Source organism: Oncorhynchus clarkii, chromosome 10 (genome assembly GCF_045791955.1).
Source record: "Oncorhynchus clarkii lewisi isolate Uvic-CL-2024 chromosome 10, UVic_Ocla_1.0, whole genome shotgun sequence".
In the NCBI taxonomy this organism is placed as follows: Eukaryota; Metazoa; Chordata; class Actinopteri; order Salmoniformes; family Salmonidae; genus Oncorhynchus; species Oncorhynchus clarkii.
This window is the reverse complement of record NC_092156.1, coordinates 77,973,233-77,989,823: the sequence shown is the minus strand read 5'-3', so window position 1 is coordinate 77,989,823 and position 16,591 is coordinate 77,973,233. Positions and strand designations below refer to the sequence as shown.

Here is a 16,591-nt window from a genome sequence, read left to right as displayed (position 1 = left end):
TGGAGGCCCTGAACCAACTGTATATAATATAATGTATCTGGAGGCTGAACCAACTGTATATAATATAATGTATCTGGAGGCTGAACCAACTGTATATAATATAATGTATCTGGAGGCTGAACCAACTGTATATAATATAATGTATCTGGAGGCCCTGAACCAACTGTATATAATATAATGTATCTGGAGGCTGAACCAACTGTATATAATATAATGTATCTGGAGGCTGAACCAACTGTATATAATATAATGTATCTGGAGGCCCTGAACCAACTGTATATAATATAATGTATCTGGAGGCTGAACCAACTGTATATAATATAATGTATCTGGAGGCTGAACCAACTGTATATAATATAATGTATCTGGAGGCTGAACCAACTGTATATAATATAATGTATCTGGAGGCTGAACCAACTGTATATAATATAATGTATCTGGAGGCTGAACCAACTGTATATAATATAATGTATCTGGAGGCTGAACCAACTGTATATAATATAATGTATCTGGAGGCTGAACCAACTGTATATAATATAATGTATCTGGAGGCTGAACCAACTGTATATAATATAATGTATCTGGAGGCTGAACCAACTGTATATAATATAATGTATCTGGAGGCTGAACCAACTGTATATAATATAATGTATCTGGAGGCTGAACCAACTGTATATAATATAATGTATCTGGAGGCTGAACCAACTGTATATAATATAATGTATCTGGAGGCTGAACCAACTGTATATAATATAATGTATCTGGAGGCTGAACCAACTGTATATAATATAATGTATCTGGAGGCTGAACCAACTGTATATAATATAATGTATCTGGAGGCTGAACCAACTGTATATAATATAATGTATCTGGAGGCTGAACCAACTGTATATAATATAATGTATCTGGAGGCTGAACCAACTGTATATAATATAATGTATCTGGAGGCTGAACCAACTGTATATAATATAATGTATCTGGAGGCTGAACCAACTGTATATAATATAATGTATCTGGAGGCCCTGAACCAACTGTATATAATATAATGTATCTGGAGGCTGAACCAACTGTATATAATATAATGTATCTGGAGGCCCTGAACCAACTGTATATAATATAATGTATCTGGAGGCTGAACCAACTGTATATAATATAATGTATCTGGAGGCTGAACCAACTGTATATAATATAATGTATCTGGAGTCTGAACCAACTGTATATAATATAATGTATCTGGAGGCCCTGAACCAACTGTATATAATATAATGTATCTGGAGGCTGAACCAACTGTATATAATATAATGTATCTGGAGGCTGAACCAACTGTATATAATATAATGTATCTGGAGGCTGAACCAACTGTATATAATATAATGTATCTGGAGGCCGAACCAACTGTATATAATATAATGTATCTGGAGGCTGAACCAACTGTATATAATATATCTGGAGGCTGAACCAACTGTATATAATATAATGTATCTGGAGGCTGAACCAACTGTATATAATATAATGTATCTGGAGGCTGAACCAACTGTATATAATATAATGTATCTGGAGGCTGAACCAACTGTATATAATATAATGTATCTGGAGGCTGAACCAACTGTATATAATATAATGTATCTGGAGGCCCTGAACCAACTGTATATAATATAATGTATCTGGAGGCCCTGAACCAACTGTATATAATATAATGTATCTGGAGGCCCTGAACCAACTGTATATAATATAATGTATCTGGAGGCTGAACCAACTGTATATAATATAATGTATCTGGAGGCTGAACCAACTGTATATAATATAATGTATCTGGAGGCTGAACCAACTGTATATAATATAATGTATCTGGAGGCTGAACCAACTGTATATAATATAATGTATCTGGAGGCTGAACCAACTGTATATAATATAATGTATCTGGAGGCTGAACCAACTGTATATAATATAATGTATCTGGAGGCTGAACCAACTGTATATAATATAATGTATCTGGAGGCTGAACCAACTGTATATAATATAATGTATCTGGAGGCTGAACCAACTGTATATAATATAATGTATCTGGAGGCTGAACCAACTGTATATAATATAATGTATCTGGAGGCTGAACCAACTGTATATAATATAATGTATCTGGAGGCTAAACCAACTGTATATAATATAATGTATCTGGAGGCTAAACCAACTGTATATAATATAATGTATCTGGAGGCTGAACCAACTGTATATAATATAATGTATCTGGAGGCTGAACCAACTGTATATAATATAATGTATCTGGAGGCTGAACCAACTGTATATAATATAATGTATCTGGAGGCTGAACCAACTGTATATAATATAATGTATCTGGAGGCTAAACCAACTGTATATAATATAATGTATCTGGAGGCTAAACCAACTGTATATAATATAATGTATCTGGAGGCTGAACCAACTGTATATAATATAATGTATCTGGAGGCCCTGAACCAACTGTATATAATATAATGTATCTGGAGGCCGAACCAACTGTATATAATATAATGTATCTGGAGGCTAAACCAACTGTATATAATATAATGTATCTGGAGGCTGAACCAACTGTATATAATATAATGTATCTGGAGGCTGAACCAACTGTATATAATATAATGTATCTGGAGGCTGAACCAACTGTATATAATATAATGTATCTGGAGGCTGAACCAACTGTATATAATATAATGTATCTGGAGGCTGAACCAACTGTATATAATATAATGTATCTGGAGGCTGAACCAACTGTATATAATATAATGTATCTGGAGGCTGAACCAACTGTATATAATATAATGTATCTGGAGGCTGAACCAACTGTATATAATATAATGTATCTGGAGGCTGAACCAACTGTATATAATATAATGTATCTGGAGGCTGAACCAACTGTATATAATATAATGTATCTGGAGGCTGAACCAACTGTATATAATATAATGTATCTGGAGGCAGAACCAACTGTATATAATATAATGTATCTGGAGGCTGAACCAACTGTATATAATATAATGTATCTGGAGGCTGAACCAACTGTATATAATATAATGTATCTGGAGGCTGAACCAACTGTATATAATATAATGTATCTGGAGGCCCTGAACCAACTGTATATAATATAATGTATCTGGAGGCTGAACCAACTGTATATAATATAATGTATCTGGAGGCTGAACCAACTGTATATAATATAATGTATCTGGAGGCTGAACCAACTGTATATAATATAATGTATCTGGAGGCCCTGAACCAACTGTATATAATATAATGTATCTGGAGGCTGAACCAACTGTATATAATATAATGTATCTGGAGGCTGAACCAACTGTATATAATATAATGTATCTGGAGGCTGAACCAACTGTATATAATATAATGTATCTGGAGGCTGAACCAACTGTATATAATATAATGTATCTGGAGGCTGAACCAACTGTATATAATATAATGTATCTGGAGGCTGAACCAACTGTATATAATATAATGTATCTGGAGGCTGAACCAACTGTATATAATATAATGTATCTGGAGGCCCTGAACCAACTGTATATAATATAATGTATCTGGAGGCTGAACCAACTGTATATAATATAATGTCGCTGGAGGCCCTGAACCAACTGTATATAATATAATGTATCTGGAGGCTGAACCAACTGTATATAATATAATGTATCTGGAGGCCCTGAACCAACTGTATATAATATAATGTATCTGGAGGCTGAACCAACTGTATATAATATAATGTATCTGGAGGCTGAACCAACTGTATATAATATAATGTATCTGGAGGCTGAACCAACTGTATATAATATAATGTATCTGGAGGCCGAACCAACTGTATATAATATAATGTATCTGGAGGCTGAACCAACTGTATATAATATAATGTATCTGGAGGCCCTGAACCAACTGTATATAATATAATGTATCTGGAGGCTGAACCAACTGTATATAATATAATGTATCTGGAGGCTGAACCAACTGTATATAATATAATGTATCTGGAGGCTGAACCAACTGTATATAATATAATGTATCTGGAGGCCCTGAACCAACTGTATATAATATAATGTATCTGGAGGCTGAACCAACTGTATATAATATAATGTATCTGGAGGCTGAACCAACTGTATATAATATAATGTATCTGGAGGCTGAACCAACTGTATATAATATAATGTATCTGGAGGCTGAACCAACTGTATATAATATAATGTATCTGGAGGCTGAACCAACTGTATATAATATAATGTATCTGGAGGCTGAACCAACTGTATATAATATAATGTATCTGGAGGCCCTGAACCAACTGTATATAATATAATGTATCTGGAGGCTGAACCAACTGTATATAATATAATGTATCTGGAGGCCGAACCAACTGTATATAATATAATGTATCTGGAGGCCCTGAACCAACTGTATATAATATAATGTATCTGGAGGCTGAACCAACTGTATATAATATAATGTATCTGGAGGCTGAACCAACTGTATATAATATAATGTATCTGGAGGCTGAACCAACTGTATATAATATAATGTATCTGGAGGCTGAACCAACTGTATATAATATAATGTATCTGGAGGCCCTGAACCAACTGTATATAATATAATGTATCTGGAGGCCCTGAACCAACTGTATATAATATAATGTATCTGGAGGCCCTGAACCAACTGTATATAATATAATGTATCTGGAGGCTGAACCAACTGTATATAATATAATGTATCTGGAGGCTGAACCAACTGTATATAATATAATGTATCTGGAGGCTGAACCAACTGTATATAATATAATGTATCTGGAGGCTGAACCAACTGTATATAATATAATGTATCTGGAGGCTGAACCAACTGTATATAATATAATGTATCTGGAGGCCCTGAACCAACTGTATATAATATAATGTATCTGGAGGCTGAACCAACTGTATATAATATAATGTATCTGGAGGCCCTGAACCAACTGTATATAATATAATGTATCTGGAGGCTGAACCAACTGTATATAATATAATGTATCTGGAGGCTGAACCAACTGTATATAATATAATGTATCTGGAGGCTGAACCAACTGTATATAATATAATGTATCTGGAGGCTGAACCAACTGTATATAATATAATGTATCTGGAGGCTGAACCAACTGTATATAATATAATGTATCTGGAGGCTGAACCAACTGTATATAATATAATGTATCTGGAGGCTGAACCAACTGTATATAATATAATGTATCTGGAGGCTGAACCAACTGTATATAATATAATGTATCTGGAGGCCCTGAACCAACTGTATATAATATAATGTATCTGGAGGCTGAACCAACTGTATATAATATAATGTATCTGGAGGCTGAACCAACTGTATATAATATAATGTATCTGGAGGCTGAACCAACTGTATATAATATAATGTATCTGGAGGCTGAACCAACTGTATATAATATAATGTATCTGGAGGCTGAACCAACTGTATATAATATAATGTATCTGGAGGCTGAACCAACTGTATATAATATAATGTATCTGGAGGCTGAACCAACTGTATATAATATAATGTATCTGGAGGCTGAACCAACTGTATATAATATAATGTATCTGGAGGCTGAACCAACTGTATATAATATAATGTATCTGGAGGCTGAACCAACTGTATATAATATAATGTATCTGGAGGCTGAACCAACTGTATATAATATAATGTATCTGGAGGCTGAACCAACTGTATATAATATAATGTATCTGGAGGCTGAACCAACTGTATATAATATAATGTATCTGGAGGCTGAACCAACTGTATATAATATAATGTATCTGGAGGCCCTGAACCAACTGTATATAATATAATGTATCTGGAGGCTGAACCAACTGTATATAATATAATGTATCTGGAGGCTGAACCAACTGTATATAATATAATGTATCTGGAGGCTGAACCAACTGTATATAATATAATGTATCTGGAGGCTGAACCAACTGTATATAATATAATGTATCTGGAGGCTGAACCAACTGTATATAATATAATGTATCTGGAGGCTGAACCAACTGTATATAATATAATGTATCTGGAGGCTGAACCAACTGTATATAATATAATGTATCTGGAGGCTGAACCAACTGTATATAATATAATGTATCTGGAGGCCCTGAACCAACTGTATATAATATAATGTATCTGGAGGCTGAACCAACTGTATATAATATAATGTATCTGGAGGCCCTGAACCAACTGTATATAATATAATGTATCTGGAGGCTGAACCAACTGTATATAATATAATGTATCTGGAGGCTGAACCAACTGTATATAATATAATGTATCTGGAGGCTGAACCAACTGTATATAATATAATGTATCTGGAGGCTGAACCAACTGTATATAATATAATGTATCTGGAGGCTGAACCAACTGTATATAATATAATGTATCTGGAGGCTGAACCAACTGTATATAATATAATGTATCTGGAGGCTGAACCAACTGTATATAATATAATGTATCTGGAGGCTGAACCAACTGTATATAATATAATGTATCTGGAGGCTGAACCAACTGTATATAATATAATGTATCTGGAGGCTGAACCAACTGTATATAATATAATGTATCTGGAGGCTGAACCAACTGTATATAATATAATGTATCTAGAGGGCCTGAACCAACTGTATATAATATAATGTATCTGGAGGCTGAACCAACTGTATATAATATAATGTATCTGGAGGCCCTGAACCAACTGTATATAATATAATGTATCTGGAGGCTGAACCAACTGTATATAATATAATGTATCTGGAGGCCCTGAACCAACTGTATATAATATAATGTATCTGGAGGCTGAACCAACTGTATATAATATAATGTATCTGGAGGCTGAACCAACTGTATATAATATAATGTATCTGGAGGCCCTGAACCAACTGTATATAATATAATGTATCTGGAGGCTGAACCAACTGTATATAATATAATGTATCTGGAGGCTGAACCAACTGTATATAATATAATGTATCTGGAGGCTGAACCAACTGTATATAATATAATGTATCTGGAGGCCCTGAACCAACTGTATATAATATAATGTATCTGGAGGCTGAACCAACTGTATATAATATAATGTATCTGGAGGCTGAACCAACTGTATATAATATAATGTATCTGGAGGCCCTGAACCAACTGTATATAATATAATGTATCTGGAGGCTGAACCAACTGTATATAATATAATGTATCTGGAGGCCCTGAACCAACTGTATATAATATAATGTATCTGGAGGCTGAACCAACTGTATATAATATAATGTATCTGGAGGCTGAACCAACTGTATATAATATAATGTATCTGGAGGCTGAACCAACTGTATATAATATAATGTATCTGGAGGCTGAACCAACTGTATATAATATAATGTATCTGGAGGCTGAACCAACTGTATATAATATAATGTATCTGGAGGCTGAACCAACTGTATATAATATAATGTATCTGGAGGCTGAACCAACTGTATATAATATAATGTATCTGGAGGCTGAACCAACTGTATATAATATAATGTATCTGGAGGCTGAACCAACTGTATATAATATAATGTATCTGGAGGCTGAACCAACTGTATATAATATAATGTATCTGGAGGCTGAACCAACTGTATATAATATAATGTATCTGGAGGCTGAACCAACTGTATATAATATAATGTATCTGGAGGCTGAACCAACTGTATATAATATAATGTATCTGGAGGCTGAACCAACTGTATATAATATATCTGGAGGCTGAACCAACTGTATATAATATAATGTATCTGGAGGCCGAACCAACTGTATATAATATAATGTATCTGGAGGCTGAACCAACTGTATATAATATAATGTATCTGGAGGCTGAACCAACTGTATATAATATAATGTATCTGGAGGCTGAACCAACTGTATATAATATAATGTATCTGGAGGCTGAACCAACTGTATATAATATAATGTATCTGGAGGCTGAACCAACTGTATATAATATAATGTATCTGGAGGCTGAACCAACTGTATATAATATAATGTATCTGGAGGCCCTGAACCAACTGTATATAATATAATGTATCTGGAGGCTGAACCAACTGTATATAATATAATGAACACTGAGGAACGCTCCCATCTATCACCTTTAGAAACACTGAGGAACCCTCCCATCTATCACCTTTAGAAACACTGAGGAACCCTCCCATCTATCACCTTTAGAAACACAGAGGAACCCTCCCATCTATCACCTTTAGAAACACTGAGGAACCCTCCCATCGATCACCTTTAGGAACACAGAGGAACGCTCCCATCTATCACCTTTAGAAACACTGAGGAACGCTCCCATCTATCACCTTTAGAAACACTGAGGAACCCTCCCATCTATCACCTTTAGAAACACTGAGGAACCCTCCCATCTATCACCTTTAGAAACACTGAGGAACCCTCCCATCTATCACCTTTAGAAACACTGAGGAACCCTCCCATCTATCACCATTAGAAACACTGAGGAACGCTCCCATCTATCACCTTTAGAAACACTGAGGAACCCTCCCATCTATCACCATTAGAAACACTGAGGAACCCTCCCATCTATCACCTTTAGAAACACAGAGGAACCCTCCCATCTATCACCTGAGTGGGTTGATTCACTGATGTGGTCATCCTGTCTGGGTTGGCGCCCCCCCTTGGGTTGTGCCATGGCAGAGATCTTTGTTATCTATACTCAGCCTTGTCTCAGGATGGTAAGTTGGTGGTTGAAGATATCCCTCTAGTGGTGTGGGGGCTGTGCTTTGGCAAAGTAGGTGGGGTTATATCCTTCCTGTTTGGCCCTGTCCGGGGGTGTCCTCGGATGGGGCCACAGTGTCTCCTGACCCCTCCTGTCTCAGCCTCCAGTATTTATGCTGCAGTAGTTTATGTGTCGGGGGGCTAGGGTCAGTTTGTTATATCTGGAGTACTTCTCCTGTCCTAATCGGTGTCCTGTGTGAATCTAAGTGTGCGTTCTCTAATTATCTCCTTCTCTCTTTCTTTCTCTCTCTCTGAGGACCTGAGCCCTAGGACCATGCCCCAGGACTACCTGACATGATGACTCCATGCTGTCCCCAGTCCACCTGGCCGTGCTGCTGCTCCAGTTTCAACTGTTCTGCCTTATTATTATTCGACCATGCTGGTCATTTATGAACATTTGAACATCTTGGCCATGTTCTGTTATAATCTCCACCCGGCACAGCCAGAAGAGGACTGGCCACCCCACATAGCCTGGTTCCTCTCTAGGTTTCTTCCTAGGTTTTGGCCTTTCTAGGGAGTTTTTCCTAGCCACCGTGCTTCTACACCTGCATTGCTTGCTGTTTGGGGTTTTAGGCTGGGTTTCTGTACAGCACTTTGAGATATCAGCTGATGTACGAAGGGCTATATAAATCAATTTGATTTGATTTGACTTTAGAAACATTGAGGAACGCTCCCATCTATCACCTTTAGAAACACTGAGGAACCCTCCCATCTATCACCTTTAGAAACACTGAGGAACCCTCCCGTCTATCACCTTTAGAAACACTGAGGAACCCTCCCATCTATCACCTTTAGAAACACTGAGGAACCCTCCCATCTATCACCTTTAGAAACACTGAGGAACCCTCCCATCTATCACCTTTAGAAACACTGAGGAACGCTCCCATCTGCTGCTCCTCTATCCACTCTTGAGACCTGCACACACACACACACACACACACTTGTTAATGACATCCGTAATTAAACTTTTGTCAAAATAAATGTTACATCCTGACTCCTCCCCCTCCCACCCCCCCAGTCCCTCCTCCCCCCACTCCCTCGTCCCCCCAGTCCCTCCTTCTCATCCCCCCAGTCCCTCCTCTTCCTCCTCATCCCTCCAGTCCCTCCTCCTCCTCATCCCTCGTCCCCCCCAGTCCCTCCTACCCCCAGTCCCTCCTCCAGTCCCTCCTCCTCATCCCTCGTCCCCTCAGTCCCTCCTCCAGTCCCTCATCCCCCCAGTCCCTCCTCCAGTCCCTTACCCCCCCAGTCCCTCCTCTTCCTCCTCATCCCTCCAGTCCCTCCCCTCCCTCCCACCCCCCCAGTCCCTCCCCTTCCTCCAGTCCCCCCCCCCCCCCCAGTACCCCTCTGTACCTCTTATGGACGGTGACGTGGTCGGCGTAGGGAGCCAGTCTGTTTGTGATGGTGTCAGCGAAGACTGACGGAGTGACATGATTGGCTGGAGCTTCCATCAGGTAACGGGCCAGGTTCTGCCCCTCTCCGTACAACACGCCTTTCTCCCAGCCAGACACACATCCACTGGACACACACACAGGTTACAGAGTCAGTGGATGTCCGTGTGCCAGTGTGTGTGTGTGTGTGTGTGTGTGTGTGTGTGTGTGTGTGTACCTGCCATGCAGCTGTGTGGTGACTCTGGTCTTCTTCTTGGTTTTCAGGTCATCGTAAGTAAACAGCCCAAGAACAGCTCCCTCTGCTGCTGACTGGCTGTCATTACACCCATCCACCTCTATATGGGTCAACACATGGTTCTGGAGAACCCTGCAGCCTCCTGACAGACAGACTGGCTGTTATTAAACCCATCCACCTCTATATGGGTCAACACATGGTTCTGGAGAACCCTACAGCCTCCTGACAGACAGACTGGCTGTTATTAAACCCATCCACCTCTATATGGGTCAACACATGGTTCTGGAGAACCCTACAGCCTCCTGACAGACAGACTGGCTGTTATTAAACCCATCCACCTCTATATGGGTCAACACATGGTTCTGGAGAACCCTACAGCCTCCTGACTGACAGACTGGCTGTTATTAAACCCATCCACCTCTATATGGGTCAACACATGGTTCTGGAGAACCCAGACAGACTGGCTGTCATTAAACCCATATCTCTGTCCATCAATGATTCCCAATCAAATCTACTGATCAATTTCAACATTTAAATATCTGTGTTGCCCTAAGAGTTGTGCAGAGTTGGTAGAATCATATCCGATATGAGTCACAGGTTTATTGGTACTGAGAGGTGCTTCTCCACTAAGTATAAACTCTGGGCTGTGAAGACAGACACAATCAAGACATCTTGGTTTATTACCTCTTAGGGTTAGGGTTAGGGGTTAGGGGTTAGGGTTAGGGTTAGGTAAGTATAAACTCTGGGCTGTGAAGACAGACACAATCAAGACATCTTGGTTTATTACCTCTTAGAAAACATACTCAATATTTGACTGATAAAACGTGGAGCAGGTTGTGTAGATCACTAAGAACGGTACCACCACACACACACACACACACACACACACACAGCCATGTAAAAGGAGAGACTCACCTGCTATAGCAGCCCTGATGTTCTCCTTACAGGTGTCCCAGTACTCTGTTCCACACACACCCAGAGAGTTCCTCCCTAGACCAACTACTGCTATGCATGGGAAGTCCTGTATGCACACACACCCACACGGTAATTATTATGCATGTATCGTCTTGCTCTCATCTATAATATCTGCTTCATCCTGCTGCTCAGTGAGATGACGAGTTTAATATCTGTTGTTACAGCGTCATCTCACTACAGTTAATATATATATTACCTCATGAAGACTAGAATATTCTGGTAATATATATTACCTCATGAAGACCGTAGAATATTCTGGTAATATATATTACCTCATGAAGACCGTAGAATATTCTGGTAATATATATTACCTCATGAAGACCGTAGAATATTCTGGTAATATATATTACCTCATGAAGACCATAGAATATTCTGGTAATATATATTACCTCATGAAGACCGTAGAATATTCTGGTAATATATATTACCTCATGAAGACCGTAGAATATTCTGGTAATATATATTACCTCATGAAGACCGTAGAATATTCTGGTAATATATATTACCTCATGAAGACCGTAGAATATTCTGGTAATATATATTACCTCATGAAGACCGTAGAATATTCTGGTAATATATATTATCTCATGAAGACCGTAGAATATTCTGGTAATATATATTACCTCATGAAGACCGTAGAATATTCTGGTAATATATATTACCTCATGAAGACCGTAGAATATTCTGCTCTTCCCTTTCTTCAGACCTGGTCCTGATCTGAGGAGTTACCAAGGAGAAGGTTTTTACACCAGTCAACACACAAACACACTCTTACAGGATGCGTGTGAAGGTGTGTGTGAGTGTGAAGATGTGTGTGTGAAGGTGTGTGTGTGTGTGTGAAGGTGTGTGTGTGTGTGTGAAGGTGTGTGTGTAGGTGTGTGTGTGAAGGTGTGTGTGTGTGTGAAGGTGTGTGTGAAGGTGTGTGTGAAGGTGTATGTGTGTGTGTGAAGGTGTGTGTGTGTGAAGGTGTGTGTGTGTGAGTGTGTGAAGGTGTGTGTGTGAAGGTGTGTGTGTGAAGGTGTGTGTGTGTGTGTAGGTGTGTGTGTGTGTGTGTGTGTAGGTGTGTGTGAAGGTGTGTGTGAAGGTGTGTGTGTAGGTGTGTGTGAAGGTGTGTGTGTAGGTGTGTGTGAAGGTGTGTGTGTAGGTGTGTGTGAAGGTGTGTGTGTAGGTGTGTGTGTGTGTGTGTGTGAAGGTGTGTGTGAAGGTGTGTGTGTAGGTGTGTGTGAAGGTGTGTGTGAAGGTGTGTGTGTGTGTGTGTGTGAAGGTGTGTGTGAAGGTGTGTGTGAAGGTGTGTGTGAAGGTGTGTGTGAAGGTGTGTGTGTGAAGGTGTGTGTGTGAAGGTGTGTGTGTGAAGGTGTGTGTGTGAAGGTGTGTGTGTAGGTCTGTGTGTAGGTCTGTGTGTAGGTCTGTGTGTGTGTGTGTGTGTGTGTGTGTAGGTCTGTGTGTGTGTGTGTGTGTGTGTGTGTGTGTGTGTGTGTGTGTACGTGTGAAGGTGTGTGTGTGTGTGACTCACATCTTTAGCAGCTCAGTCAGTTTACCAGACAGAACTCTGTCGACACCAGCTGCTGATTCAGTTAGATGGAGAGAGTCGTCCTCCTTCTCACTCTCGTAAACACCGAGTACCAGACCCTGTGTGGACACACATAGTCAACACAACCAGTCAACACACTAGCTAGCTACTAGCACAGCAGCAGCAGCAACAACAGACAGTAGAGGGCTGTGGCTAGCTGTACATGACAGTCACAGGACTATTGATAGGAGTTGTGAGAGAGGCAGGTTGAGGTTCCCAGGGTTAGAGTAGTGCAGGAGTTGACATATGCTGAGGCAGTGAAGACAGGAAAAGTTGGGCCAAGGGGGATGGATCCTGAGAGGACTGGTGTAGTAGATCTGTACCAGAACAGAGGGAGGGATCCTGAGAAGAGGGGTGTAGTAGATCTGTACCAGAACAGAGGGAGGGATCCTGAGAGGAGGGGTGTAGTAGATCTGTACCAGAACAGAGGGAGGGATCCTGAGAGGACTGGTGTGACTAGTAGATCTGTACCAGAACAGAGGGAGGGATCCTGAGAGGACTGGTGTGACTAGTAGATCTGTACCAGAACAGAGGGAGGGATCCTGAGAGGACTGGTGTAGTAGATCTGTACCAGAACAGAGGGAGGGATCCTGAGAGGAGGGGTGTGACTAGTAGATCTGTACCAGTACAGATATATAAACCAACAAGTGACATATGTTTCAGTAAAGTTGGATCTTCAGCATTTATAACAACGATTATCAACTGTACTGCAGGGATGGAACGTAAGTCTCAGGAAATAGAGGTTGTGTTGGCAGCTGCAGAGAGGTGTTTGGGTGTGAGAGACGTCAGACGAGTTACAGGGTGGGTTGAGTGGTGGTGTCCCATCCTCTCAGACTGTTGGCCTGAAGTAGGACTAAATAGATTTAAATAGTAGAGTAGGGCATTTATTATTATTATTTGAGAGTGTAGTGTTAAATAGTAGGGTATTTATTTTTCTTTTTTTAAATGACTTTGAGGAAAGATAATTAAAAACAGTATAAGCGAGTTATACTCCAGTCTAGTAGGTGGCGGTAATGCGACAGCTACTGGATGTCAAGCCTCATCGAAGAAGACCTATCATTTTCATTTCAGGTACAATGACAACCTAGTGTTTATATCCCGGGACATAAATGGTCATTCTTTTTGACCTGTCCCCAAATGAATATAGTCGGTTCAGAGTTGGTGTTGATATTTCAAGCTGCGTGTCCTGGTCGCGTCGGGTGTGGATGGACCAACCAGCGAGCGGTCCGGTCAGCACGGAACGTCCGCAGCGGATTTACGCCCCGCTGTTCTGAGTTACATTGATAATTATCACCACCGGTCGACTCCGTCTAACGGCTGCTTTCTGGAAACAAGCGCTGTAAACATGGAGATATGGCGGTGTGGAAACTAGAACCCGAAAAAAATAGGTGTATTTCAATCTAACCTTTTGTGTTTTTTAGAAAACTATCGCTGATATTTAAGTTGAAGTCTTTATGCGTTAATGTTCAAACCGAGCGTCCGGAATCTTAACCAAACCGCCTCCGTCCAATGACTTTAACTCTGTGTAATGGAACTGGGTCAAGGGACTAGGTAATTATCTTGTTATCTAGACTTTATTAAACTTACTTTTCTGGCGTTCCAGTTGTTTTGTGCCACAGAAAAGTAGCGACAGCGGTGTCTCATCGTGGCCCGCAACACCGCTCCACTTAACAACCGCATCGTATCTGGGTTTTATTATATCCGTCTCTCGGGGGGAATGAGATTGATCAGAGACTAGTACTGTAGATGGATAAACACGTTGGGAAGGTTTGTCTTCCGACCTTCACCTGTCGCATAAACTGTTACGTCATAAATAACCGACTCCAGCTGTCTTGTTTTTCTTCTTTGAATTTTTCAGTTTTAAAAGAAAATGAACTCTGTCGCCACCTATCGACGGGTTTGCGAAACAATACCAAATGAATCTCCACAGAAACCCAACCACTGAACATTTTGGATTCTTATTTATTAACTTAACTTTCATACACACACATATTAGATGTACACATGCATTTGAAGTCAGAAGTTTACATACACCTTAGCCAAATACATTTCAACTCAGTTTTTCACAATTCCTGACATTTAATCCTAGTAAAAATTCCCTGTCTTAGTTCAGTTAGGATCACCACTTTATTTTAAGAATGTGAAATATAAGAATAATAGTAGAGAATTATTTATTTCAGCTTTTATTTCTTTCATCACATTCCCAGTGGGTCAAAAGTTTACATAAACTCAATTAGTATTTGGTAGCATTGCCCTTAAATTGTTTAACTTGGGTCAAACATTTCGGGTAGCTTTCCACAAGCTTCCCACAATAAGTTGGGTGAATTTTGGCCCATTCCTCCTTCCAGACTCACATTAAGCATCTCCAATCCAAAATTAAATCGAGAATCGGCTTCCTATTTCGCAACAAAGACTCCTTCACTCATGCTGCCAAACATACCCTCGTAAAACTGATCATCCTACCGATCCTCGACTTCGGTGATGGCATCTATAAAATAGCCTCCAACACTCTACTCAACAAACTGGATGCAGTCTATCACAGTGCCATTTTGTCACCAAAGCCCCATACACTACCCACCATTGCGACCTGTACGCTCTCTTGGCCCTCACTTCATACTCGTCACCAAACCCACTGGCTACAGGTTATCTACAAGTCTCTGCTAAGTAAAGCCCTGCCTTATCTCAGCTCACTGGTCACCATAGCAGCACCCACATGTAGCACGCGCTCCAGCAGGTATATCTCACTGGTCACCCCCAAAGCCAATTCCTCCTTTGGTCGTCTTTCCTTCCAGTTCTCTGCTGCCCATGACTGGAACCAATTGCAAAAATCTCTGAGGCTGGAGACTCACATCTCCCTCACTAGCTTTAAGCACCAGCTGTCAGAACATTTTACAGATCACTGCACCTGTACATAGCCCATCTGTAAACAGCCCATCTATCTACCTACCTCATCCCCATACTGGTATTTATTTATTTATCTTGCTCCTTTGCACCCCAGTATCTCTACTTGCACATTCATCTCCTGCACATCTACCATTCCAGTGTTTAATTGCTATATTGTAATTACTTCGCCACCATGGCCTATTTATTTCCTTATCTTACCTCATTTGACCTCACTGTATATAGACTTTTTGTTTTCTTTAGTTCTACTGTATTATTGACTGTATGTTTGTTTTACTCCATGTGTAACTCTGTGTTGTTGTATGTGTCGAACTGCTTTGCTTTATCTTGGCCAGGTCGCAATTGCAAATGAGAACTTGTTCTCAACTGGCCTACCTGGTTAAATAAAGGTGTTCTCAACTGGCCTACCTGGTTAAATAAAGGTGTTCTCAACTGGCCTACCTGGTTAAATAAAGGTGAAATAAAAACAGAGCTGGTGTAACTGAGGCAGGTTTGTAGGCCTCCTTACTCACACACGCTATTTCAGTTCTGCACACACATTTTTCTATAGGATTGAGGTCAGGGCTTTGTGATGGCCACTCCAATACCTTGACTTTGTTGTCCTTAAGCCATTTTGCCACAGCTAGTAGATATACCCAGTGTAGATTACAGTTTCTATAGACAGTAGATAGACCCAGTGTAGATTACAGTTTC

The 16,591-nt window shown here is 39.9% G+C and overlaps 1 protein-coding gene across 1 annotated transcript in view; it reads right to left on the bottom strand.

Annotated features, from left to right (window-relative positions):
- The window catches only part of LOC139419167 (cytosol aminopeptidase-like), a 25,610-nt gene extending 10,784 nt beyond the window's left edge, over positions 1–14,826 (bottom strand). Inside the window, exons 1-7 of the mRNA XM_071169149.1 lie at positions 14,585–14,826; positions 12,941–13,056; positions 12,090–12,144; positions 11,368–11,473; positions 10,435–10,594; positions 10,180–10,344; positions 9,689–9,744 (exon numbers count right to left, since the gene is read on the bottom strand). Of these exons, the coding sequence (XP_071025250.1) occupies positions 9,689–9,744; positions 10,180–10,344; positions 10,435–10,594; positions 11,368–11,473; positions 12,090–12,144; positions 12,941–13,056; positions 14,585–14,677 (751 nt within the window). The 5' untranslated portion in view covers positions 14,678–14,826. The remainder of the gene's footprint in view (positions 1–9,688; positions 9,745–10,179; positions 10,345–10,434; positions 10,595–11,367; positions 11,474–12,089; positions 12,145–12,940; positions 13,057–14,584) is intronic.
- Positions 14,827–16,591: the final 1,765 nt, after the last annotated feature.